This window comes from Sinocyclocheilus rhinocerous, unplaced genomic scaffold (genome assembly GCF_001515625.1).
Source record: "Sinocyclocheilus rhinocerous isolate Xijiao unplaced genomic scaffold, SAMN03320098_v1.1 scaffold430, whole genome shotgun sequence".
NCBI classification, from domain to species: Eukaryota; Metazoa; Chordata; class Actinopteri; order Cypriniformes; family Cyprinidae; genus Sinocyclocheilus; species Sinocyclocheilus rhinocerous.
Window position 1 is genome coordinate 737,242 of NW_015668442.1, and position 12,678 is coordinate 749,919.

General features: G+C 33.4%; 1 protein-coding gene across 1 annotated transcript in view; it reads left to right on the forward strand.

Moving 5' to 3' along the window:
* The window catches only part of LOC107734018 (trafficking protein particle complex subunit 9-like), a 181,729-nt gene that overhangs the window by 119,496 nt on the left and 49,555 nt on the right, over positions 1 to 12,678 (forward strand). The window contains exons 15-16 of the mRNA XM_016545874.1: positions 3,100 to 3,252; positions 9,872 to 9,990. Coding sequence (XP_016401360.1) covers positions 3,100 to 3,252; positions 9,872 to 9,990 — 272 coding nt within the window. The remainder of the gene's footprint in view (positions 1 to 3,099; positions 3,253 to 9,871; positions 9,991 to 12,678) is intronic.

The window sequence follows — 12,678 nt, forward strand, 5'->3', positions numbered from 1 at the left end:
TAAAGTTTATTGTTAAATTGTTAAATGCCCTGCCTCCATTATGTATCTCTGTCACGTCATTATAAGTGTTTGATCACCACATTTGAGTGATCATTGCAAAAAATGTGTTTGTATATATATTCTGTTTCTGTATATACTGTATTCTATATATAGTACCAAATGTTTGGACACACGAATGGGAAAGTGTCCAAACTTTTGACTGGTACTGTACTATAATATACACAAAGAATATCGGCCGATATATCGATATCGGCATTTTTTACTCCCTAATATCGGTATCAGCCCCAAAACCCCATATCGGTCGGGCTCTAATCTTTTGCAACATTATAAATGACTTTACTGTCACTTTTGATCAATTTAATGTGTCCTTGCTGAATAAAAATATAAATTTCTTAAAAAAACAAAAAAAAAACCTACCGACCCCAAACTTTTGAATGGTACTGTAGTAATTTACTAAAAAATTATTCTTTCTTTTATTTGCATGTTTTCCTTTAGCACCACATTCTCTAAATGAATTAAGCAAGTCATGATCACTACAAAATATTCATCCCTTTTTAATTAAATCTTGTTGATTGACAGCTTTCCATCAGATGTATAGCGATTGGTGCAATGCTAAATATTGTTATCCAGAAAAAATTATTTAAGAAGCAATTCATATATATTCAAATAGGAGCTCATACAGGTTAGGCTGGTCTTCAAGTGGAATGTGAATAAAATGTAAATTTTGTGATGCTAATTCATGGACATATCCATGAGCAAACCTTTATATTCTATTTGTGTTCAGAGATATTTAAGGTTTCCCAGCTCTTAAATTGTGGTTTAAATGGTGGTTCTTGGCCAGAATAAGCTGTAGTGTCATGTTAAAGGTCAAACATCTGACTTCAGACACTCTTTTGTGACTAAATCAAGGTTTTGGGTTTGTAAACCCAAGAGTTTAGACCGAATTTTATCACTGCTCATAGACACCAGAGGTTATCAGTCAGCTTATGTGAAAATAAGCATCAGTTATGTTCACTCAGAAATGGTCAAACTCTTCGCCAGGCCTCAGACAAACAGGTGGCAGGTGTTAATACGCGTCAGCGGGTTGATTTCGAAGTGTTTTCCCAGTGAATGTCTGATGACTGCCATTGTAATGCAGCATCTTATTCATGCGTTCTTCAGTCTTTCATGTGGAAATGATTCATGAGGATCATGTATCTATAGGGCAGACGCTCATTTAAACGTTCACAGACGTTTTGTGCGGCACTCATTTGACTTCGTTATTTGGCCTCTGCCTATTATTCATCTTCAGTGAGGTTTGGGAGCTGTTAGCATCTGAATGAAGCTTTGAACAGCCGTTTCTTGTGTCTTCACACAGAGAGACGACAACATGAACAGAGAGAGCGAGTTTGTAAGATTCTCGTTACACACTGGGATCAAACTCAGTTGTATTTCTCCTTAGGCAGCAACAATGTAGAGCAGTTTCAGTAAAATATAGAATAAGAAGATAAACAGCACCTGAAGTAAATAGTATAGTGGAGATTAGGGCTGCACAATTAATCAAATTTCTAATTGTGATTACAATTACGGATACCACAATTACGTAATCGTTCAAAGTGGCAATTAATCGTTCAAAGTTCACTTGTTATTCTGTTATTCTTAAGATATGTTTTTTTCTTTCTACATGTTATCTTAAGGGTTTTTCCATTGTTTTAGTTTAAGTATAACATTATAATACCATTCATATTTTTACTTTTTTATATAATTTAAAGAAGAAACCAATCCGATGTATATTCGACATTTGATCCTTAATACTATACAGTTGCATTAAACAATGGTATAAACATCATTCAATGTAAATTGTGATAATCGTAATTAATAATCGCAATTACAATTTCAAGGGAATAATCGACAATTATGATTTTTGTCATAATCGTGCAGCCCTAATGGAGATACAGTGACACATTCCATGACTGAATGATTACTATAGTCATGTATATTGTTATTGACATGACTTATTTTTATTAAAATAATTTTTATTATGTTTTATTTTATTCTTATTTTTTTTATATTTTATTCTTATTTTTTAATGTTTTATTTTATTTAGGTCTAGTTTTAATATTATTTGATTTGATTTTTTAATTTGTTTTAATATTATTTTAATTTTAATATTATTTTATTTGTTTTAATATTATTGTATTATTTTAATATTACATTTTCATTTTAATTATTTTTTATTCAATTCGATTGTCATCATTTGGGATTTATATTTAGAGATCAGATTTGCTGTTAAATCAGACACTTTGTTTGAAGTATACCATATAAAAAAACTATTTGCCAAGTGCAGAGAGTGTGAGGAGTTTCTCTCGGTGCAGTTGATCAAAACATATCTGAGCTTTTGATCTAGTTATTTCTGATATATATATTTTTTTTATATTTTCTGTGATGGATTTCTTCTCTAAGGTTTGAATCACCAAAGTTTTATAAATTTGCAGTTTACCAGGGTGAATCATTTAATACCAGCAAGTTTTCGAGTTGATTGGATAGTTAGCCAAAGAAAGTTTTGACTCGCATACTGTAATAAAGGGAATTTTTGAGAGAAATTGAATTATATAGATTGTTATACAGCAGGGGGTCTGTGTCAGTATTGCAGGGGCTCCACCAATTAATTCATCCAATTTTTGTGAGAAATAAAAAATAGACTTAAACAAAAATGTTTTAATAATATATGATTTTAAAGTGCATATCATGCCTTTACATATGATGTGGTTATATGGTACTTTTGTAGTAGCTGCTGTGGTTTGATTTAGAGATTGGATAGAATTTATTTTATAATCTATTTAATCTACCTAATAAATTATATATATAAAAAATATCCATGCAATGTCTCAAATACACCTTTTATAGTCATTGTTTTATATATTTTTTTAATTTTAATAAGTATGATGATGATAATAATAATAAAGATTTTAGTTTTTTTTTCCGTATTTTTAAAAATAAAAATTATAATTCTTTTTTTATTATTAGTTTAAAAATCCTTGTTTGTCACTGATGTTTGCAGGTCATTTCATTCCTTAGTGCTGTACAGTAATGAAATATTTCCCTGTTTCTGTCTTACAGAGAAGCTGTTTGGTGAGTTCTTGACTTGGGACCTGCAGGACGCTCTGTCCCACCTGCCTCTGAAATCCGGTCAATCCGTCTCCATCCCTGTCAACATAAGCGCCAAACTGGACTTCTCCGGTCAGGAGAACCTGTTACACGACCTGAATGACGGTAAACATCCACACGACACGCAAAAACAACATCATTGGGGTCCGTTCTGGTTTGTCCCATCCAATTTACGCTCAATTTCTGAGAGTGCATCACCGGAGCCATCGCACTATAATCAAGACAGGCTTGATTGCTCTCTGATAGATAGAAAGGCAGTATTCACTTTGCCCTGTTATGGTAGATCTGATTCAAGCGAGGTGATTTGAAATGGTGTCTGTACCCTCTCATTTCACATTCAACAGAGACATTGGCCGTCTCTCTCCTGTATTACCCCCTCTCCGTCCCCTCTGCCCTCTCTTATTTCCTCTCTGGATTCATATCTATTTCCTCTTCACATCTTGTCCTTTTGTCTGTTTCCTGGTTATATTACACTTATACCTTCTTTCTTCCTGTCTAACCTCTTGTTTTTCCTCTCGAGCGCACTGAAAAGGAGAAAGCACCATTATCACGGTTGTTTCTACTGAACAGCACTGAAGTGGAGTTCAAATTTGCTTAAAACTATATACCATATGATTTTGAAATAGACAAATCTTCATTCACATGTACACTGTAGTGTTCAAAAGTTTGGGTAGTTATCTGTAATATATATATATATATATATATTTTTTTTTTTAAAGAAGAGCAGCAAATCAGCACATTCGAATGATTTCTGAAGGACCATGTGACACTGAAAATTGGAGTAATGATGCTGAAAATGTATAAATGAATAAATATTAAAAAATTAAAAAATTAACTAATAGAAAATAAAAAAGATTATGAAATGCATGACAAAAATGTTAAAAATTAATTAAAAATAATAAATTAATATTAAATTATTATTTTAAAATATTCAAATAGAAAACAGTTTTCTCTTTTAAATGGTAATAATATTTCACAATATTGTTTTTACTGTATTTTTGATCAAATAAGTGCACTTATAAAAATTATAAACTGTTGTAAAATTATAAACTGATGTAAATGTGGCCTGTCATGTTAATATTTAAAAATTTGATTCAGTAAATGGTCTTTCTTTAGGAAAAAGATGAAAGGAAATTAGATGTTCTTTCTCACTGAATGTCAACAATTGAGTTTTTTGTATATTTTTAAGTGTATTTTTATTTTAAGGAATTAGAGAAGAAACTCTTGCAATAAAGTATAAAATGTCAGTAAAAATAATTTGCAACCTCTGAGAATGGGAAATGTCCTCCAGGTTCTCTATGTCTGTTTGTATGCACTTGTAGATATTAATGAGACACGAGGAGAGCAGACTGTAGCAGACGAGCGGCGGTGTGCATCTGTCTGCTGCGTTTCTGCTTGAATTACAAACAGGTGCGCTATGAACAGCCTTCTTCCTTTCTCTCTCCTCTCCCGGGTCTCTCCTCAGACGCTGCTAAAATGTTTTAATTATTGTTGAAATAATCATTTTCTCTGAATTAGGCCGATAAGACAGTTTAAAGCCTGTCCTATTAGCGCAGCATGTAGAGGGCTGTGAATTGTAAACACTGCTGATGTTATCGCAGGTGCAAATACATCATTGCTGTTATTTAGCAGTAATATTAATACTGTTTGCTATTGGTTTTCTCATCATTGTGGTTTGTAACTGTAGAAATGATTACAAAAGATCAAAGCAAGTCATTCAAATGTAAAAGTGGTTGATGTTGCACTTCCTCATCTCTGATTGGCTGCTCAACCTTCTCTCCATTGTGATGTCATAAGGGGATGCAAGACGTCCTTGGTTTTGCATGAAGCCGCTTCCAGACTGTTGTCAACATATTTACACAAATTTGAGACATATCTGTGCAAGTTTTCTGGCCTGCGTGAATTAAGTAAATCCAAGGGGAAAAAAACGGATGCATTTTCAACATTTCTAACTTGCATTTGTATATGCAACATGTGCTAGTCATTTTATTAATATGTTGACAACATATTTAGTGTCTCCCAGTGGTTTTCTACCAAAATAAAAGCCCTAAAGTTTAATGCTTGACAGCAAAGAAATTAAGACGACCATAAATATTAGTATTGAAAATTTACTTTTATTCTTTAAAATAACTAATTATTTATTAGTAATTATTCTTTAAAATAAACTTATTCTTATTCTTAAAATGCTCATTTTTTTGTTTTACGGTACAGTAGTATTATTACAATAGTTTAACTTTTGACAGCAAAGAAATTAAGACAACCATAATTATTATATTGAAATTATTGTAATTATTATAAATATTATAATTAAAATTAATAATAATAATAATAATATTAACAGGTACTTATTCTTTATTTTACAGTAGTCGTACAGTGGTATAGTACATTACAATTTAATTACAAATATTACAATACATTTTTTATTTAATGTTTAAAATAAATAAATACATTTAAATAAATAAGAATATTTTGTTTATTTTTTATTAAATATTTTATTTGAATAGTTTTTATTTTACAGTGCAATAGTGTTGTTATTATTATAGTTTAACGTTTGAAAGCAAATAAATTACGACAACCATATTTATAGCTATTTATTGCCATATTGTTGTTGCTGTTGTTTATTATTATTATTATTATTAATAATAATAAAAATACTTTTTATTTTACAGTGATACTACAGTAGTATAATATTGTTACAACTGTAAGTTTATTTTTTATTTTATTTTTCTAGAATTTAAATAAGTACTGTTGTTGTTGTTGTTGTTGTTGTTATACTGAATGGGGAAAAAATGGTTTTCCTTATTTTTGGTCCTCAGCTGATCACATGCCTGCAACATTTATTTTCTTAGTAATGACTTTTAAAGGTTCACTGAGTAAATTTGTTGTTAACCTGCTGATTAATCAATTCAATAATGAATGAGCTGATTCAGTTGATCAGAGTGAGTTTAATCAAACTGATTCATTAAAAAGAATCGGCTAATGGAAAACATTTGTTAGTTGAACACACCGTACATTTCCTTTCTGTTTCTTTGGCTCTGTTCTCTTCTCCCTTTTTCTTTGCCCTTTTTTGTCTCTATCGCTCTCTCAGCGTCTGTCTCCATCTCTCCTGTCAGCATAACTCAGGCTGTGATGCAATGCTCTGTCTGTCTCTCAGGAGGCTGTTGGGTTCAGTCCGTACGGGAGTTTCTTTAACATGCTGCGTGCTTTCGTTCATTCTTCCGTCCTCTATAAATCGTCTCCCTGTCAGAGAGCGGCAGAGCGCGAGGGCCAGACAGTCAGACTAAACACATTAGTGCCTGAATGTTAAAATGTCAGTGCAAGAACAACATAATGAGAGAGGAGAGCAGCTCCATTAAACCGGACGGCTCCCCCCGCTGAGAGCCCGCTGGAGGTAAGTGTTTACCCTTCATGTGGGACGTCAGCCGACCACAGAGCCCCGGTGCGGATGATGTCACGCCGCCTCATAGGGATGAACTTGCTAGCCTCATTGGGTAACGTCTGGTGATCGCTGAGCACCGCGTTTTTCAATGCGACCCGCTGTGTTTTACTTAAGCAGGGGGAGTAAATGACGTCTGTTAGACATAAGCTGAGGATGTTCATTAGGTGGATCATTTGAGCTGATATTGAGCTCCTAGACTCTTTTATTTATTTTGCATACGTTGAAAAGGTAAAATCAAATTATGACAGAAAAAGAATCAAGAATGCAATGCTAGTAGGTGTTGATTATTTGTTGTAATCAAGCTATCATCACATTCCCATTGTAGTCCCCACCCTTACTAGCCAGATGCCAAAATAATCTTGTCTTGCTGGGCAACTGGTTGTTTTGTGTTGTGTTGTGTTTTTTATTTATTTTTATTAAGTTTTATTTTATACACTACCTTTTAGACTTTTAAAGGCACTATATAAAAAACAATTAATTATTATTATTATCATCATCATTATTATTATTATTATTATTAAATTATTAAATCTTTAATGGTGCTATATAAAATATGTCTTTATTATTTTAATATTAATAATATTAATAATTTGTTATATTATTCGCCTTTTTTTTTTTTTCATTAACAAGACGACCCGTTGAATTCATTTTGGGGGCGATGACTGATTGAATGTTTTTTTAGTCCAGGGCCTGTATATAAGATTATTGGCTTTTGACCAAGTTCAGAGTCTGTCATATGTGGATCAACTTACTATGTTGTGTATTTTCAACAGTTTCAATATGATAAATAACTTTTATATTGATTCAATGGATTTATTGCATTTTGGAGAATTTTTTTAATATAATCTTTGAAAATCAAAATCTGGATTTGAATTTTTAATGTTATTATAACCTAAAGATGCTATGTGAAAGTTTGAAACAGAAAATAGTGGTTTTCATCTTGCAACTTTCTTGGTAAAGAAAACACATTTTTACTCAAATTAATCAAAATGTGGATATATTATGCATATATACATCTTAGCTCCTTATATTAATATTATTAATATTATACATATTAAAAACCTTTATGACCTGTATTATTATTATTATTATTATTAGTAGTAGTAGTAGTAGTATTAGTATGTGAAAGTTTGAAACAGAAAATAGTGGTTTTCATCTTGCAACTTTCTTGGTAAAGAAAACACATTTTTACTCAAATTAATCAAAATGTGGATATATTATGCATATATACATCTTAGCTCCGCCCTCTTCTGCTTGTGTGACACTCTTAACTCCGCCTCCTCTTACCTCATGTCACTCTGTTTGCTCTGACCTGGTATCTGGGCATCTGTGTCTTGTAAAGTTAGCAGCAGACATTACGACATATTGTGTCAGACACTCTTGAAGGGAAGTGATATCATTTCGGAGGCCGTGGGACTCGTAATGAGGACCGTAAGTTCTCTGTGTGCCGAGTGATTGAACACCCTCTCCTTCCCTTTCAGAACCCACGGGTGGAAAAACACAAATACTGACCAGATCTGTCCTGATGTTAGCTGCTGCGTACGACTCTTTTACCGAGCAGCAGAGAGGCAGCATCTGAAAGATGACTGAAAATCACATTCTGTTCTACAGACATTCGTTTCTGTTCAAATAGTGATGAGCCGCATTTTCGTACATGCACCTTTAACCTGCCGTCTCTTCTGCTCTTCCTCCTCTGTGGTATGTCAGAATCCATCCGAGTGTATTGGAGCATCTGCATGAGATATGGAGAGAAATTTGTGCATGGCAAATGCTGCAATTAACCCTCATTATTTTCCCTCAGACAGAGCCAAAGCAGGTCAAATCCAGAAATGTCACTGCTGCAGAAAAACCTTCAATTAGAGCAATGGTTTTGTGTAGCAGACAATGCAACCTCCGTGTTTGTTTGTTTTATTTATTTATTCATTTTTAAGACATAGAGACACTACCTTTAAACATTTATTATTATTATTATTATTAACAAAATATTATGATTATTACTATTAAACCTTTAGAAGCGCTATATACATTAAATGTATTTTAATTATTTTTTATTTTGTTTATATTATTATTATTATTATTATTATTCATCTTTAAACGTGCTATATACAATTCGTTCATTCGTTCGTTCGTTCATTCATTCATTCATTCATTCATTCATTCATTCATTTCATTTAATTTCAACATTTTGACAATAATCTAACATATTTCCAAATTATACACGATAATTAATGAGAATAAATTGGATTTTGTTTCGGCACTTTTCTGTGAAAAGTGGCCTTTAAAATGTGAATGAGGAACATGCATTCAATAAGTATATTGGGTACATTTTGATTTCATTTTGGCTTTAATATAACAAGCATGTGAGGACATTTGTAAGCATTTTTGGGTGATGCAAATATTTTAATAAATGCTATGAATTAATCATTTTGAACTGACTCGCAGAAATGAATCACACTTTCCAACTCAACACCATTTATTGTATAAAAGTTTAAATTAGACCTTTAAAACATTTTTAAAACATTTTTGTTTTAATAATCACAACACTATACTATACTATACTATACACGCTCTATAAGAAACGTAATGTCCTAGTAAAATGGTGTAATGAGGTATCATATCAATGTTGGTTAATTTCATATAACCAGCGAAATCATTGCAGATATATCTTGAATATTTCATATACCGCCCAGCCCTACTGCAACGGATGTCGTACATTTGAGGATTTGTTTTTTTAGTTTTGGGTTTTTATGTTCTTGCAGTCTTGCAGACCATTTAAGTCTGTGTTGATGAAAGTCTCATTCATCATATTTATGTCCCGTTTCTAAAAATAACCCAGAATGTTTCTCGCTTGAATGAATTTGTGTGTGCGTTTATAAGCTTATGCTGTTATCCGTATGCGCTGCAGAGATAAAATATATCCACCTGTGTGTGTTCCAGAGAGTCACTGCGGCACACGCACCTTATTTATTACCAAGTTTTTCCACCTCATCATATTTCAAACTGTCACGTTATAGATTTTAATTTTAATTTCGAGTGCTAAATGCCGGACAAACAGATGCGCTGAGAGATAGAAAGGCGGATGGAGAGAGAGAGATGGAGAGCGAAGCGTTTGAGTGATGTTCACGTCCTCTGAATGTGAGGAATTATTGCTGTATAATAGCGTCCTCTCCTCACATAAGTCACAGAAGATAGTGATCTCTCTTTTCTCTCGCGCTGTTTCTCAGGCCTCTGGCCGCTGTGTTCATGTGTGCCGTATGTCTAATGTATGTTGTTTTGTGCTTTCAGATGGTATCAGTGTAACAGGTCTGCCCGTCTCCAGCCCGCTGCGGCAGGTTCTAAAGCCACGCGCTGAAAATAAACCAGTCGGCAGTGATGCCAGCAAGAACGAATTCAATCACGTCAAGGTAGGAATTCTGTCCTCGAGCTACACACACTTTACTTTTTTTACTAATGCTCTGCTCTAGAGCCGTAGTGCACTTGATTGCTGTAGAACACTTTTTAGTGCACTAGCTAGGTGCGATGCTGTTTTAATGGTTACTTGGGTTCTAATTATGACATCACACTGAAATGCTCCGCCCACATTCAGGTCTCATTGTGAATCAGTCCTATACTTATTCTCTGTGTAGAGCATATCGGATTTTTTTCTGATTGGCCTTTTTTTGTTGAATCACGTGTTTTTTCCCTGCATTGAAATTGTAAAACTTTATTATTTCTCCCTTACATCAGTCTGTAGTGAGCAGGGGTATCTTTAATTTGGTCTCTCTGTCCATGGTGCTGAAGTTTTGTGTGTGTCTCTGTCCATGGTGCTGAAGTCCATAAGTCCATAATAATTTTAGCAGAAGTCAGATTTGAGTTGACCTGTTGGTGAGATTTCAGTTCGTATGAGCTCAGCTTTTCTCTTTGTTATTGAGCAGATTGAGATTATTTTTTTCTGAGTAGTCCATTGTTCATTTCTCAGTATATAAAGGGCAAGAATCCCACTGGCAATCATGTTTGTGAATATACACATTGAGACTGCTGCTGGATGAAGACGATTTTTTTGTATTATTTAATTTTTTTGTTTGTTTAAACAAAATAAATATAAATTAATTTATTTTGATTTTATTTTGATTTGATGGTATTTTTATATTTTATTTGTTTATTTTTTGTGTTGCTTTATTTATATTTATATTATAATTTATTTTATATAGTGCCTGTCAGTTGAAGTGATATAATCAATCCAAATTGTATTTTATTTAATATTTATGAATTTTGTCTTGTTTTATTTATATTTAACTTTTTAATTAACTTTTTTTATTTTATTAACTTTTTATATTAAAAAAAAAATACTGGTCAGGGGAAGTGCTATAATCAATCCAATATGTAATAGAGGAATGGACCATCATCTGAAGGATTGTTCACGCTGACGGTGATCTGCAGTTGCACTAAGACAGGTGGTCATTCATTTTCAAAGTTTCTGGCAACCTGAGTGCACTGCAAAAACAATTTTCTTTGTATTGTAAAACAAGCAACAATGCATATGATAATAAATCATTCTAAGAGAGAACTCTAACTCAGGTTAATGGGATTTATGCTTAAAATGCTCAGCAAAGACAAAATAAGCTTAATTCAAAAAGGAAACATGTTTATTTTGTCTCACCCCATTAGCAAATAGGTTTTTTTCCTTGTTTAAAGCCTAAACTAATTTCCGCTTCAGGATGCTAATTTTAAGACTCAAGAAAACTAATTTGTTGTTGAATTAAATTACACATGATTTTTACCAGCAGTACACCTCATTTGTGATTGGATTTTTAAAAGCTATTCGCTGCAACATCGGGACGTCCAGCCTCAGGAACGCCCAGTAGCAACCCGCCGTCCTCCAACGGCAAAATCACTCTGTGTGAAAGGGGCATGAGACTGACAATCCATCTACCTCCATCCCTCCTGTCATCACTGCATAAGTTGCACTGCACTGCACTGCACTTTCTTTCTGCCATTTTCGGCAGAAAGAAAGAGTTTGAGGACACCGGGGTGAGAGTATACAGATGCATCCTGAATGGAAATGAGACGAACAGGGAAGCTAGAGTAAGTAATGAGAGGAGGAAGTGTTGAGTGACAGGACACATCAACGCTGCAGGATATATCCCAGCCTGAGACACTCTTGAATCCAGACGAGCTGAAGGTAATCATTCTGTCGCCTGACTGACAGCGTCCGACTGAGACTCACAACAGGAAGTGTCTTTACTCACTTCCCCTCTCATAACCCTATCAGTACTGTCCACTGAGAGAGAGAGTGACGGTGTCCTGGCCCTTACTATCTCCAAACCCCCAAACGGCTTAGCAGTGAAGAGAAGAAGTCTCCAGCTCAGCTGTTTCCAGTGCAGTCTTTCTTTCTTCTTGTCCTGGCAGGGACTGAAAAGTGATAAAAGAGACAGAGAGAATCCGGTCTGCTCTGCTGGGCAGGCCAAACACAATAAGAGATGGGATTGAAGCTGTTGGAGAGGGAAGATTAGGGTCAGATACCTGAGAGAGAGAGAGACAGAGAGAGAGTGTGTGCTTGTGTGTGCTCAAGAGGAGAGATGATTTGCTGCTCAGGAAACATGGCTTATTACTATCAACGTTGAAAGTAGTTGGCACGTAATGTTTTTGTGGAAAATGTGATACTTCTTTGTTTCAGGATTCTTTGATGAATAGAAAATCAAGAAGGACATCATTATTTAAAATAGAAGTCTTTTTGTAACATTACATGCCTTTATTGTCACTTTTGATAAATTTTATGTATTAAAAGTATTAATTTCTTTAAAAAAAAAAAACGTTTACTAACCCTAAACGTTTGATCTGTAGTGTATGCTTAAGTGCATCATGTTTCTTCCACTTTGAGCACCTATTCATAGGATTTGTTTTATAACAATTAGGATGATTTTTTTTCTCTTTTTCATTATATGAATGTCACGTAAAGACAAGTTGTCTATATTTATTTCTGATTATTTTCAAAATTTATTTTATGTGTGGATTTTGTATTTCTACCCAGATATTCTTTTAAACGATGAAATATATGAACTATATCTGTTTATATATATATATATATATATATATATATACACACACACACA